At 31.1% G+C, this 16,227-nt stretch overlaps 2 protein-coding genes across 2 annotated transcripts; both read left to right on the top strand.

The window, feature by feature from the left end:
- Window positions 1-7,933: 7,933 nt before the first annotated feature.
- Window positions 7,934-9,085, top strand: LOC114178962 (transcription repressor OFP8). The gene has a single exon (XM_028065118.1). The coding sequence runs from the start codon at window positions 8,006-8,008 to the stop codon at window positions 8,885-8,887; it is 882 nt and encodes a 293-aa protein (XP_027920919.1). The 5' UTR covers window positions 7,934-8,005; the 3' UTR covers window positions 8,888-9,085.
- Window positions 9,086-14,833: 5,748 nt separating this feature from the next.
- Window positions 14,834-15,821, top strand: LOC114179357. Its single transcript, XM_028065679.1, has one exon. It carries the CDS (start codon window positions 14,888-14,890, stop codon window positions 15,653-15,655), a length of 768 nt encoding a protein of 255 aa, XP_027921480.1. The 5' UTR covers window positions 14,834-14,887; the 3' UTR covers window positions 15,656-15,821.
- Window positions 15,822-16,227: the final 406 nt, after the last annotated feature.

Raw genomic sequence — 16,227 nt, 5'->3', positions numbered from 1 at the left:
CTTAATCAAACATAACAAGATTATAAATCTCATACTCGTAAAGAAGAAAAACTATATACAAAAGCAGAACAAATATAATTTAGTGGGTAAGACCCATTTTGAGTGTGATCATAACCAATTCATGTTAAAAATTTGAGATTGAAGCATTTTTTCTTTCTAGCCTTTTAACCAATGTTTTGTCTGGATCATCTTCTTCCCCGAAATACTGAGACTTCACCTGTCTTTTCTATTTCAATATTGATGAAACAGGTGATGGCAAAAGAATAAGTAAACTATGAGTTGAGTCACGGGTTCATAAAATGAGGTACTCTGATCCTCACATCACACCACACGTACCCACAAAACTTAGGGGTTGACATTAACCTTTGTCATAGGCCAAACACCGTACAACGTTAAGCTCTCTATGCAATTACTCCAAATGCACATGTTTTGGCTTCTGCTTCTCTTTCCCATTGCTTCAATTCAAAACTTCAAACACTTTCTGGTGACTTTTCTCTCGGTATTATCTGTGTCCAATGCTAGTGTCTGACTCTGCAAGAGTGACCTGTTTGATGCAAACTTAACGTTAAGGATTTGAAATTCCAACCTAATCTCCTGTACAAATATCCTATGCTTGCACCAATCTAACTGTTACACCTGGTATTTAAGTCAATATAAAGGACAAGTTGAAGAAATTGTATAAAATAGAAAAAAAAAAGGAAGAAAACTACGTGAGGACCATACGTCATGATCCAAATGTCAAACCACAACACCTACCCATGCTTTCATTGACAAGCCATAAGGTAACAAAAAATGGGGTTCAGACCCTTTATATAATCATCATAAGCAGAGGAAAATCAGAGGAATAGTGTGGTAAGAAATCCATGTAATCGTAATGGTATCTCCTTGTCATTAAGTTCATGTGAATTTCAAAAGCTGACTGTAACTATCCCATATTGTCTGTTACCCCTTGGTGGGGCTTTTCGACTAGTAAAGCGTAAGACCTTCGCGTTTCCATCTGTCCTTATGTGTTTGGAACCTTCCAACACTTTCAGATGCTCTTCATCATTCCAAACACATTTTTACTCTTTATGTTTAGTGTATTCCCCTTCTAATTACAGAAATCATTTAATAATTTCAAACTGTCATGTCCCCATTCATCATTTTTCGATAGTTGATAATGACAAACACTGATTTCTTTTTTGTGTTTTGAATTCATTTGGTGTATTAGCACACACTTACCTGTCATGTGAAGGTTAGGTGAAATTGTGATGATGCTTTTTAACCTGCAAGGTGTTTGTAAAATTGCTCCAGAAGTGAAAAAATCGCAGTTAAGTTAAAACAACATAAAATATTTCTGTGTTTGTTTGTTCTATCTAGAATGCAGAGAAATGATGTAAATGTGTGTTCGAAATAAGCAGTTAGTATATAATAATCCCACCAAGTTTGATGTATTAAAGAGATTCTAGGGGATTGGAATTAGAGAGTAATAATTTGTGAGTGGGAAAGAGAGAAGGTGCTGATATGACAAAGAGTTGAAACCTCAAAGTTGTCTTGTAACTACCGGACGAGTGGAGAAAGACGCGAACATGTTGACAAAAATGGTTAATAAGATCCATTAAGAAGGGAACATTGATAAGGTGACAATACTACCTTTGTCCTCCACTCCCATATCTCACATATCGAAAATCAAATTCCCCATAGTCTCTCTCTCTTTCTCTCTGCACCATCAACTTTTGAAAGTTTCTAAATTCAGAGGACTGAGAAATATAAACAAAAAATTATACTAGGAGAGCCCCCACCGTCTTCTTCTTACGCTCATTTTCAAAATCCAATAAAAAATAATAATTTAAAAGAAGAAGGGTCAAAATCAAACCGCGAAACCATACATGATTGGTTTCTACTCTGTAGTCAATATTTTATTGAACCCACTTTCTTGGTTTAGGGTTAATGTACTTACTGGTTACAGCTATTGAAATATGCAGATATGTCGCAAATGGAAACTGCATTTTGATTCAAATGATTTGGTGTAGACTCATTCTTCAAGAACTAACTGGTTCAATAGAATGCTCTCATCTCAGTTGAATGCTATAAATATAGGTACTAGGTTTTACTGCTTAATGCTCAGTGAAAGAGAACTCACTCTTCTACCACTTCCTTCTGTTATATATGAACAATTTCTGAAGGTGGCTCAACTAGCACAAGAGAAATCAAACGCCCAATTTCAATTAATCCAGTTTAATATTAATAAAATCAGATTTTAAGAACTACTCTATAATCTGCTATATGTTATTATACTGTTCCAGTTTTGTCATCAATCTTAAGTTTAACACTCACGTGTGTATTAAAGTTGTTTTTCATAAAAAAAAGAAAAAAAGTAGGAGATAATGGTTAGTTTTATATTACACTAAGCATATATCACGGGATTATGCAGATGTAAGAAAGGAAGTTTAGGTAAAGATTCTTAAAGTGTTATTGAAAAGGCTATGGTAATGTAGGACTTGGTTATTAATTTTTATTTCTGTTATTGTGTATTACTAGGAGATGCCACCAGCTTTCGTTTTCTACTATTTGAATTTCAAACGTTAATTGTTAAGCGCCATCAAGTATGAAGTAGTATAAAGTATAATTAACTGTGGTCCCCTACTACTATATATATCCCACAGCATACAGATCCTGAACTTCTTACATTGTTTTTTTTTTAAATTTTTTAACTCAATTGGTATAATGAATCAATTACTATAATAATAATAATAATTTAATACAATACAAGGAATGATTGGTTCCATTACTTTAGAGTACTTTTATCAAGGAATATTGCCCAAAAAAAAATTGTGTTTAAGCAAGGCTAACTTACACACTTTCATCGTATTTTAAACAGTTCCATATATCATAAGTTTGGGACGATTTGTAATGTTAGAATAGTGATTGAAAGTTAAGGAAAGAACTGAAAAACTGATAAAAAAATTGGGTTGGAAAAAAATGCATTCTAAGTATTTTCTTTTTAATCATATAATAGATATAAAGTAATTGCCAATTTTGCTGATAATTTTCCGCATATCAATAAGTTGCTAATAAATATGGTTATATGAATATAATTTTTTACAAAGATAATGTCTAAGTTTGATATATTTACTTGTTATAAAAACTTTAAAGTATGATATGTAAAATCTACTTTTGTACAGAATAAACAATTAATAATATAATCAATTGAATGTGAAATTTGAAACAATATTTTTGAAATGAGATAATCAACTATTTTGCAACAAAATCAATTATTTATGAGCTATGTGGAAAACAACTTTGACTTATCCACTATTAATTGAGTATAAACTTATTATAATTAATCATACGTTCAAGATAAATGAAAAATAATTTTAAATCAAATTTATGCTCAAAAACATTTAGAAAAAATCGTGATCATATTACTTTAACAATAACAGGAGATATCATCAAAATCATCCAACACAATTAATTATTTATTTTAAATTCCTTTTAACAAATTCAAAAAACTTTATGTGTCAAACATATTTACTAATTAAAAGAGTAAAAAATGTGCAATGTTAACACCACATCTTAAAAAACATAAAATGTTAATAATATTGTGCTTACTTAAATATGTTCAACCGTGGGTCTTAAATATATTCTAAATAAAATTATATTCTTAATGAAGTAAAATTTTATATTTTAGTTATAAAAACATGATTGACAAAAAGAAAAATACAAAGCTGCAATTTGATCTAAAGTTCAGGGACCAGCTATCACCTATCATTTAAAGTATACATATAGAAGCACACGCATGGATTATTGACAAATACATTTCCGTTGAAAAGAAAGTATCAGTAACATTATTTTTCCACAGCTAAAGAAGAAAAAAGAAGAAAAAAAATTGGTAAGTGCCAATTAACCAAATGCTATTACATCTTTTGGTTGTTGGTCATGCCTAGTTACGATCAAATACTAATTAGCTAATGATTTCTAATGGAACTAGTTTTAAACTCCTAACTTGGCATGAATTGGAGTTTGTTTGTAGGTTTTTTCTATCTTATGTTATTAGGTGTATATTTATTAAAAGAGATTGCATGAAGTAGTGGAAAATAATAATAAATATTTTTAAATATAATGAGAAGTAAGTTAGATAATATAATTAGAGCTATGATTTATTATTTGAATATATATTTTGTTTATAAACGTTGATATATTTACATGAATATAATTAGAGGTAGATCTTGGTTGACCGAGATCTCCCAAAAATTTTCCGCTTCATTATTAAAATATAAATAATATATTTTCATTATCTTAAAAAGTAAGTATTTAAAAAATTAATTTTTTAGAGATAAGACTTAAAAAATTATAGAATTTGAAAACATGAAAAATATGATAACATTTATTATGATTTTTTTTTTCTCACTTACTTTCGATTAATAATTTTGTCGCTAAGTTTCCAATTGAAAGAAAAGTGGTTTAAAAATTCAACTTTATTGTAGACATTCTTAACAATTTGAAGAATCTATTAATCATATTATACCCTTTGATAATAATATAAAGTACATTTTAAAAATCTGGCTTACACAAAGTTTGAAATAATAATTTTTTACATAAGTGTAAGTGCATAATAATTAGCAGTTTTAATAATGAATTATGGTAATTATTACAGTGGTGTAATAAACTATGTGAGAGTGCAAATCATGTTATTCATTCCATTTATATAAATTATTATTTATTAGCTGAAATAAAATTTAATTATATTAATTATTGAATATTAGTTGTTGATCAATATTATTTCAAATATTATTATAAAAACAATCCAAACAATTACAAAATCTCGTCATCTTCATAATAGTGATAAACAAATAAGAATTCTTACATTTAAAAAAAATATTAATTTATAAATTCTTTATTAATACCATGTATTTTTATTTAAATTTATTGTTAAAATTTGTTGTTAAATATTAATTTTTTTAAATATTCATAAATATTAAAAAATTATGTCGGTATCTACATAATGAATACTCACACAGATATGAGTACAGATACGGAATAAATATTTATCCAACTAATAAAATACGGAGAGCTACTACCCCAATCTTATTTGCTCGTTGACATTTCTACATATACAAAACAAAATACTAATCAAACATAATATAAACTGTACGAAACATAAACCATCTTTATTTATAAAGAATGTAAAACATAAATTATGTAAAAACACAAATGATACACAACGTAAACTATACTACAAATGGAACAAAAAGAGGTAATATAAAAACATACATTGACGTGAAAAGAGAATAACTTTGTCTACACATTTTCACATAGCAAATAAAAATAAATTTTATAAATTTTAATTTTGAAAACATGATAACTTTTTACGTTAGATCGTAGTTTATGAATAAGACTTACTTTATCTACACATTTTTAGATTGTAAAACTAAGAAAATAAATTTTATAAAATTTAATTAGAAAACTTGACATCTTTTAATAAGTTATGAATACTTAATTAAGTTATGATCCTTTGAAAGAGCAAATTTATGAATTTTAAAAAGATTTCCAAACTTGTGTTCAAAGTTTCCTTTATTTTCAAAATTAATTTAAGAACATGGTGTTTAAATTCTCGTTAAATCAGTCTTCTTAGTTTATAAAATAAATGATAAAAGTGAAAATAAAAAAAAACAAGAGGCATACTCAATCCTAAAAAGAAAACCAGATAATAGTAAGCATTAAAGTGTTTTTTTTTTTTTTTTTTTAAGAAAGAGAGAAAGAAAGAGAATAATTTTAAAAATGCATTGATCTAGAGGTAAAGGCCCTCCTTGTAAACCTTCAAAGGATAAAAATAAATTAATTACTATCTCACATTTTTTTTTACTTAATTAGGTAATTATCCACATCCGTGACTTTTTTCTCTTGTTGGGTTGTAAGATACTTATTCCTAGCAAGCGTACATTTCAAAAGTATTCATAAGATTAAAAATACATTTTTAATTTCTCAAATAAAAATAGATTATACTATTTTATATTTTTATTTAATTTGTTGAAAACAAAACTGCAAATTCTATATCTTTATAGTCTGAAAATTATAAAATGTCTATAGTCAATTTTAATATACTTCTAAATAAAATATATCACTTCTAATAAAATATAAAAAGTGTCTTTTTCTCATTGAATGTACGAAGAGGATAATTTACATCCTCCAGGGAAGAGGATAGTATATCACTATCCCTCAAGATTTTGTCTCAAGCTAATTTTAGACACCAAACCAACTCGGAAGCCAATTTTATGTTATATTATATATGTTTAAATAAAAAATTACTGAATAATCAAGTTCACATGCTGTAAAACAATTTTATTAAAATTTATGATAAACATGGTTATTTGTATACATTAATCTTAATTTGGAAAAATGTAATAATAATTATGTTTAACAAATTATCAAAATATAATATATTTTGTTACTTACCAAGAAATAGCAGTTAAGAACCATTTAAAAAAATATAGAATTTCTTACGACGTTTTGACAATCGCCAGGTACCGAAAAACTATTTTGAACAAGTTTTCTAACGCGACAGAAAAAAAAAATCCAAATCTATATAAATATAAATTTCATGTTACAAATTATTTTTTTGAACTTAAATTGAGTTTCAAATCTATTCCAGGTTCCCATCTTAACAAATATGTCTTTTTTTTATAAAGTTTTTATTGATATACTAAATATCAAATTTTTTATTCAAGTTTTAAAAGGAAAAAATAATTTTAACACAGTTCTAAATAACAATGTAGCAAAAGAAATCGATTTAAAACTCATGATTACGAAATTAGAGAATAATTTAGTCTTGTTTCCGCAAAATATTAATATAATACTTTTAACAAAAAAAAAAAACTAATTCTTATATTTTTTGTTTGTAATTTTTGAAGTTGCATCGTAAGTAACATTTTTGTAATAGATTTATGGGTTAAATATGTTTTTGGTCATTTGAATTTTGAAATTAGTCCATTTCAAAATTTTAGATCAATTTAGTATTTTATTTTCTCAATATGTGGATTTAATCATTTTAATCAAATTTTATTAGGTTTATTTGAAGTTTCGTAGACATTTCAAGGTTATATTTGAGTTGTTTATACTATTTTATATATTTTTTGTTGAATGTTAAGTCAAATATTATTATAAAACACACGTGAAATGTTAAATAAACTTAATAAAATTTGATTAAAATAATTAAATTAACGTATTTTGAAAAAATAAATGACAAAATTTGTACAAAATTTTGAAATAAACTAATTTTAAAATTTACTGAAAGATTAAGAGACAAAATCATATTTAACTTTAGATTTATAAATTTACGAGGTTGGAAGCTTAGCTTGTGAAAGAATAATGGAGTCCCTTCTCAACTTGTGGAAGAAGGAAAAAGAAAAAGAAAGAGAAGCATGCATGGTGAATGCAGGTCATCAACTTTTTACTCTTTCACAACACCAAATCCTGCTTCTCCAGTAAGCCCACCCATACCCTTCTGTTCCTACGTATCTACCAAGCTTTCTACCCTTTTCAGACTTTCACCCATTCCCACATTGCTACGGTAATTCTTCAACTTCTTCAACATTCTTTCTTAGTAAGACTAAACTAACGTAAAATCTTAATTAATTTACATTTAATGTGATATTAATTAGAATTTGTTGTATTGTTATGTTTTTGGTATATTTTGAAAAGGGAAAGTGGGGACGTGAAGAAGGTCTAAGGTCAATTACAACTGTTACAAGTATTTATTAAACTAAACTCAAATTCTCTATTATTTTTTTATTCATCCACTCTCAGCCACACTAAGGACAAAGCATAAAGCAGCATTTCTGTCCTTTATTTTTTTATTCATTTATTAATCAATTAAATTTCTCCCATTTCAAATCATTATTAATAACTCCTCTCTTCTCTTCTACCCTTCATGCATTTATACCCTCCCTCTCCACTCTCTCCTTCAAACCTCTCTCTCTCTCTCTCTCTCTCTCTCTCTCTCTCTCATCTCACACTGTCTTTGGCCATGGAAAACCAAACCGGTCTCAAGCTCAGAATCTCTCGCATGTTCAGATCCTCCTTCGGTTCCTGTCGAACAAAACACATAGCCGATGTCATGGAAAAAGCAGTTTTTGCACCACCCACCTCCACTGACCCACCCTCTCCCAAAGCCACACCCTTTCCTCCCTCTTGTACCTCCAAAACAATCAACGATACTTGCATACTCTCCTTCGACGATTCTCATTCTCTCTCTAGACGCAAAATCTCACATTTTTCACCACCTTTTCTCTGGGCCAACACCACCGCTACCACCACCAACAACCTCAAGCTTAACCTTGGTGTCATGTCGTGTCCACCCACTTCTCCCAGGGTTTCCCGCAACACAATCCAAGAACGCGATTTCATTTTCCACGACAAAACAAAGGCTTCGTCTTCAACAAAAAACGTTAAGACCAAGAAGAAGAAGAAGAAGAGACGTGCCCAGAAGAGAAGGGACTTTTTCCCTTTCAATTCATGCTCCAAAGACACCAGCTTTGGTGGCTACTGGTGGTACAGCAGCGACGAAGACGATGAAACTGACACCCTTTTCTCCTCCAAGAGCCTCTCCTCCGACTCCTCCAGGTCCCGGCGCCGTGGCCGGAAAAGTGACCGGAGCTCCGACATGGGTGTTCTGCCGCTGCACGGGAAGGTGAAGGACACGTTCGCGGTGGTGAAGCGCTCGAGCGACCCTTACAGTGATTTCAGGACTTCGATGGTGGAGATGATCGTGGAGAAGCAGATATTTTCGCCGGCGGATTTGGAGAATCTCTTGCAGTGTTTTCTGTCTCTGAATTCGTGTCATCATCATAAGATCATTGTCCAAGTGTTCACGGAGATTTGGGAGGCTTTGTTCTCTGACTGGTTTTGATATCAGTAAAACAATAAATAAGAGGGAGAAAGAAAATAACCTCTATCTTGTCTTCTTTCTCTCTGTTATTTGTGTTAGTTAGTTTCCAAGGAAATTTAATTAGTTCAGTCCTTCTAACTCGCTTTGCATGTATGATATGATATGATATTCCATCTTCTGCCTGCCACTCAGTTTAATTACAGAACCCTTTTCATATCACATATAATTTTCTTATTTCTGTTGCTACTGTTCAAGATTCTTTTCTATCTCTTGGAATGTCACAAGTTAAAAATGTTATTAAAATCTAACATTTACTCAAGTCAAGAGAATTAACAATACATCTTTCAATACACAAGCATTGTTTATGGGAAAACCAAGCTTTCTTGATCACATAATTAGAACGTGTTGGTTGGTTGGTTGTTGTTAAAGAATGGGGTGTTCGTGTGTGGATATACTGACAATTATGGAACTGTGGCTGCAAAGAAAGTGGTGAGATTGTGAAAGGAGCTAAAAAAAGGGCACTTGTCTTGTTTTTGGGGAAACAAGGGGCGATAAATGAGTTCTTCCTCTTCTCTAGGTTTGGTTGGAGTTGTGAGCGTGGAGCTTGAAAGAAATGGTGATGCGATGGGGTGCTTTTTTTGATTTGAATGGGGCAAAAGAAAGTGTTTGAATTGAAAGCACCAAAGCAAAGCAAAGCTGTCTCACTCTCCCGTGTTGTTGAATTGGACCTTTTTCAAATTCTTTTCATCTGGATGCGCCAAAAGAACACAAAAAGACTATCTTGTATTGTATTCTAAAGTGAGAAAAAGTCCCCTCCATCACACCTACATCGGAGAAAAGGAAGAGATACTATCCTCTTTCCAATGGAATTAGGAGGTTATCATTACCAAAAGTTCCCCATGTGATGAGAGTTCACGGAGTGACTGAGATCTGCCTTGGATTAAGTCAACAAAATACTCCATAGATAAACTTTTATGTACCTCTGAGTTGTGACCACAACAAAAGATATTCATTCCAACACACCTGTTGTATTTAAAAAGGGATAGTTTAATTCATCGTTACTTATAATAAAGCTAAACGTAGCGAATGATTCCATATTTACACCGGATTTTTCTTATTGCAGTATTCTACAGTAGCAACTGCCATAAAAAGTAACTACACTTCATCTGCTTAACACCGAAGAATATTTAATATCATGTTAGCAATGTTGACCGTATTTTTAATAATATATATGGCAGAAACATAAGGGGTATTCACATGATGCAAATATTTTTAGGTCCCCTTTTCTTGTTTGAACATCATGTGTTTCTAATTAAGAATTATGAACTTGTAGACCAAGATGCAGATATGGCCGAACAGCAAATTTATTTGTCCTAGTTTCATGACAAAAAGTTATTAGCCAATGTCCGGGAAAAACGTTCCTTCAATTCTTTTCAAATGTCCTATATATCACTCCGGTCAAAGAAAAAACAACGTTTGTTCAATAATTTAGCAATGAATCTGTCACCATGCAAGGACAACATGATTTAGAGATCCTTCAAAGTATCAAGTCAAAAAAAAATAATTGTTCACACAGACGTTTTATATATTTTTTTCCTTTTATCTTTATCGGTCGTTTAATCTATCTCGTCTCATTTTTGTTTTTTCCGTTTCAACCTCTCTTTTATGTACATAAAAAAGTTGTACAGAATTAATATACATAATTTGTGATCCAAAAATAATGAGAGAGGGAACACAAAAGTTTGTCGGTTTTGTAGGGGATTGGTACACCTACAGAAGAGACAAGATGCATAATTGTTAGGCGAAAACATTAGAAAGTTTGTATCATTAACCAAATTCATGTGGATGAATGTATTGTTATGGAGCAAATTGTATTGGTTTGAGCAAGCAAGACAGGACAGAAGAAGCACACACCCCTTTAACATGAAACACTGTCCCAGACGGAGATCATGTCGTTTGTCTTGACTATATAATCGAAAGTTGAGAGATCTGAAAATAATTGTCGTAAGGAAGGATCTTGGGCTGTTCATGTACATGTATCAATGAATGACAGGCAAAGATATGTTAGGGTCATGATGGGACTAAGGACTGCAGCTTCAACAAACTAATGGAAAACAAGGGTAGCCAAAAATAAAGTTTAAAGTTTAGTATAATTTAGAAAGAAGTGAAAAAAATAAATAAGGAAGAATTGGAGAAAGGGAAAGGATCGGTCATGTGTTTGTCAGAGGGTGGATACGTACACTTCCCATTCCATTATACTGTGATTTGAAGGTGAAAGATGAATTTGGGGGCGTAACGTCGGTGTCAAGAGAATGGGTGTAGCAGCTTAAAAACTGAAACGAAAGAGAAGGCACAGTGGAATGAGAAAGTCTGGGGCAAAACTGTTATGAGGGTTTGCAGAAAGAATAATATAAAACCAAAACGTTTCTATCTTTCAATTACTTGTGGGGACTGTATCTCCTACTCTACTTAATGCTATCATTGCCCAATTACTCCAACCTACGTAATAGCTAGTTAAACAAAAACAAAAATGAAGCAAAATGAAGAGGATTTTGTTTTGCTGATGAGTATGTTTTTTGTAAAGAAAAAAAAAATGAAGTTGTTTTATTTGTTTTTGTGGCAATCTAGGAGGTCTGGTTTATTTATGTGGCATTGGCAATGGGTTTGTGTCTGTTTGCCTCAAATGGAAAGCAGATTAAAGAATGTCTGGTAGTGGTGAATCCATTATGCCTTGGTTTGGTTGCTACTCTCATTAATGATCGCATTTTTTGGGTTCTTGAGCCCCAAATCTCCTTGTCAATGCACACAAACCAAATATGTGCAATTAATTTTTGGCCGTAAAAAGGGCCAATTAATCAGCTGCATTGGGTGTCGGTTTCTGAACATGGGCCTCTTGGCAGTATAATTGGGCTGCCCTACCTCTTTCTATACTCTTTGTCGTTTAATCCCTATCTTGGCTTTGGGCTACCTCAAACATTCTTGTCACTGTCCTTCCTATGTTCTTACACAAACCACTTACTACTTCAAATTTTTTGGATCTGTAAGTGACCAACACTGAACTCAACAATTTCAAAAATAATTCTATGTGTTCGTTCACTCACGGGTTTGGCGTTTATAACATTCTCTAAGAAACCAAATATTTGAAACCAACCATTCTCTCACTACATGTCAGTGACTTTTGATAGTGCATCAAAAGAATCACAATGCCAAATACTACTACTATATAGTCTTGTTATATAAGTTTTGAATTATGTACTCTGCGTACTGCACTGACCTATTTTCACTCGCGTGATTCACTAAAAAGAGTGATTGTACATGTAACATAGCTCTTGTAAAATCTTCAGAGAGATAAATAAATACCCTCACATTTGTGGTCCCTCATATCTTGTGCAATGTTGATAGAATTCAGCAATATTAGTAATTGAAATTGAAACTATGTGATGTATATGAAAATATGAGAGTGAGAAAAAGGAGAAGGCTAAAAAATTTGAAGTTTTTGTGGTCGTGGAAGACAGAAAAAGAGAAGGGGTATGTATGGTCAGAGTGATGCAGGATTGTATCTGAATGTTACATAATGACTATCTGGACTCTGAAAGAAGATGACAAAAGAGAACTGATAAAAACACTGCCTTTGGCTTCAATAAGGGCACCATCAACGAGTAACTAACTCTGCACCTTTGCTGCACCCATATTTTTCTGTCTCTTATGGCCTTTCACTACACTGTTCACACATAATATACAGAGAATTTACATAAGGAAAAATATAGTTTTAGTTGTGCAAGAATGTACTATAAAATTAGTATAATAGACTCTTGAAAAAAAATGGTGATGGAAACTTCTCAAAAGAAAATAGAATGTGTTTATAATGCATGACTTAAAACATTAAACAAATAAAAGTTGTGCTTCTCGTGCATAAATTCAGTTTTAAATATATATTGCGATTTTGTTAATGTTACTGATGATGATTGTCCAGATTTTGTAGTTTCGGGTTCATGTTTAGTACAAATTCATCTAATGTTTTTGTTTTTCAAGATCTTCCATGACAATTCTTGATTTGGTTTTGGTTGTTGCAAAGTAGTTTCATAAGCTCTTTCTAGAAGAGTGACAACCACATTGATGGTTATGTCACCTAACACTCTCAAAATCATTTGAGTGATAGAAATTTTACACTCAAAATCCTAGGAGTTAGCATTGGTCGGATGTTTTAATGTGCACATTTCTTCGTTTCTTCGTTTTCAGAATACAAATATTTCAAAATTAATATTAATATCAATAAAGAACTTCGTGACAATAACAACTATATAAAAATTATTGAAGAAATTTGAAATATTACTAGGACTTGAGGACACCGTCATTAAACCTTTTAACGACTTTTCAAATCGGAAACTATTGTCACACAACTTTGAAAAGAAACATTTTATGTATGAAAACTATTTTGTCATATAGTCGGAAGGAGTCTTGTAAATTGAAACCATTATTTAACTCTTAAAAATTAAACTAAACATGTTCAATGTAATATCTGAAAGAAATTAGTTTGAAAGTTTACAGTGAGAAAATAAGAACATAGAAATTAAAAAAATAAAAAAGACTGAATCACAAATTAAAGAGACAATAATAGACCTTATTTTGAGATTTAAAGATGTCAGCATGGGCTTTTTTTAATAGTATGGTAGCATTTTTGTCAAACACCACAAAAGTGGTTCAATCTCTTGCATTAGTTACCCGAAGCTTAAGTTTATACTTGAATCAAGAATATATATATATATATATTCATATATAACAATACAATACGAAAAGCATCATGAATAAAGTTGTGGACAGTATTTCTAAATAACCTTGATCACATGTTTATGGTATTTTTCATAGAAACATATTTTTTAGTTTGGATACACTGCTTTGTTGCACACAAAAACAATGAACTACAAATGATCATGTTTAAGAATGTGTTTAATTGTAGCCATTACAACAAAATTACTTTTCTATTCCACCACCATCAAAACAATACTTCATTAATTATTTAACTCAATATAAGAGGATAATAATATTATATTTCTTTGCAATCTTTTAGTTCTTCGATGGAGTTTCCTAGATTGAGTCCAAGGAATTCATCTTCAATGTTGATTTTAGAAGATTCAAGCGTTGTGATATAGATTCTACGTCCTATAAGGTATAAAACTTCTTATCAAATATATTACACATTAAAAGTCTGAACAAAACTTTACAAATTCAAAAACAACAAATGGAAAAAAGAACTTTGCCTTTGTCATTGAAGCTAACATCAGCTAAACAATTCTTCATACAATTAATTAACCATTGCAACACAGTAAATTTGCCCATTAACGTGAGAGAGAGCGATTACTGATCAGGAGAAAAGCTGCTATAAAATATAAGACAGAATTGTTTGAGAGGCACAGAAGTCAACAACAACCCGCTCCTTTCATCAAAAGCAAAAGCAACAAACTTAAAAAAAAAAAAAAGGGTTAAATATGTTTTGGTTGCCTTAACTTTCGGTGAATTTTGGAATTAGTCTATTTTGAAATTTTGAACCAATTTAGTCCTTCATCTTTCGAAATATGTAGATTTAGTCTTTTAATCAAATTTTGTTAAGTTTATTTGACATTTCAAGCGCATTTGATAATAATATTTGACTTAACATTAAAGAAAAAATGTATCAAACAATATAAACAATTCAAATACAATTGTGAAATTTGTATAAAACATCAAATAAACCTAACAAAATTTGATTAAAAAGACTAAATAGACGTATTTCAAAAGATGAAAAACTAAATTGGTCCAAAATTTCAATGGATTAATTTTAAAATTCAATTAAATAACCAGAAATATATTTATCACAAAAAATAATTTAGGGTTTTGTGTGTTGTGGGGCCCTGTAGGAAGCAGAAAGTAAACAAGGGCAATAAAGGGAGCGTGTGAAGACAAAAGACCCTAAAAGCAAAGGAAGCCGATGCCAGAAAGAGGAATTGCATTCATCATTCAAAACAAAAAGCTGAAGAACCTTTCATGGCTACCCTTCTTCTATCATCTTATAAAGAAGAAAAACACTTCATTCATTCATTCATTCACATCCAACTACACCATCAAAACACACAGATACATATATTTTGTTCTGTGTCTCTTCGTGCACCAAGTACACAACATCATCAAAAAATCATTACTATCACTCTTACTGTCATCACTTCAGCAATGCAGCTAGGAAACTCCATTTCCAACACCATGAAGTTCTTGCACAAGACTCTTGAGAACTTCAAGTCTTGTTTCTTTCCCAGATACCAGAAGCTTCCCAAAACGCCTCCACAAAATCAGTTCTTGGGCATGGACAATAACAATTATAAAGACTTGGAAAAGTTCTACAGTGACTTCACCGAGCAATGGGATTCAGGAAAAGAGAAGGGTAGGCAAAAAAGCAAGAAGAAAGGCAAAGAGGTTCCAAATGAAAGCGTCGTTGGGTTGAACAATGCGAGGCATGATGAGCAGAAGATGAAGAAGAGTGAGGAAAGAGAGGAGTGTGAGAAGAAAAAACAGAAGGGGTTAACCAATGAAAGGGTGAATCAGAAGAAGGATTGGAGGGGTAATGGAAATTATTGCATGGTGGAAAAGAAGCTTAGAGAAATGGAGATGTTGGAGATGAGTGATGTTGATTATGTACTTGACATCGAAGAGGTTCTGCATTACTATTCTAGAATCACGTGTCCCATGTATCTTGAAATTGTGGATAAATTCTTGGTGGAAATGTACTCTGAGTTCAATTCTTGTTGTTACACCTCGTAATCGTGGTATTAAATCTGGGGTGAAGTGAGGTCTTAGGTTTCATGACTTTTGTCTTGTTCTTTAATGTTTCTGTCCATTTCGTTTGTTTCTAAAATTCAAATTAACTGTTGTTGTTGTTGTTGTTCAATATCTATTTCGTTGATCAATCAGCAAAGGATGAATTTGACAAGCACTTTTTAGATGTGAAAGTTCATAATGTGTCTTGTTTTGAAAATTGCTTTGTTTCTTAAATAAAATAAAGAAAATGTGTCTTGTTAAGAAGACTTTTCATAAGCTTAATTTACGGAAACAGAAGGTACTTGGGTCCCTTGAGGAAAGCCATAAACCTTTTGCTTTTTTCTTTCTTTCTTTCTTTATCCTCTTTAATGGATGTCTTTTATTAAAAAACTATTAGGTGATTTAAAATTATTAAGAGTTTGGAGTACTCTTAATTGTATGTTTTCTAAAAAATTATTAGAAGTATAAACTGTTTAAAATTACCTAATAATTTCTTGCTTTTTACAACTAAAGCCATTGGCAGAAAGGTTGAGGAGAAGACATCTGAATGATAAGAAAATAAAATCAAGGCAGTA

This window comes from Vigna unguiculata, chromosome 3 (assembly GCF_004118075.2).
Source record: "Vigna unguiculata cultivar IT97K-499-35 chromosome 3, ASM411807v1, whole genome shotgun sequence".
Classification (NCBI taxonomy): domain Eukaryota; kingdom Viridiplantae; phylum Streptophyta; class Magnoliopsida; order Fabales; family Fabaceae; genus Vigna; species Vigna unguiculata.
The sequence above is the reverse complement of the archived record's forward strand: the minus strand, read 5'-3'. Positions and strand labels throughout refer to the sequence as shown.

Bases quoted from the DNA above. Each gene is read 5' to 3' on its own strand.
- LOC114178962 (XM_028065118.1), top strand. From the start codon at position 8,006: ATGGAAAACCAAACCGGTCTCAAGCTCAGAATCTCTCGCATGTTCAGA.
- LOC114179357 (XM_028065679.1), top strand. From the start codon at position 14,888: ATGGCTACCCTTCTTCTATCATCTTATAAAGAAGAAAAACACTTCATT.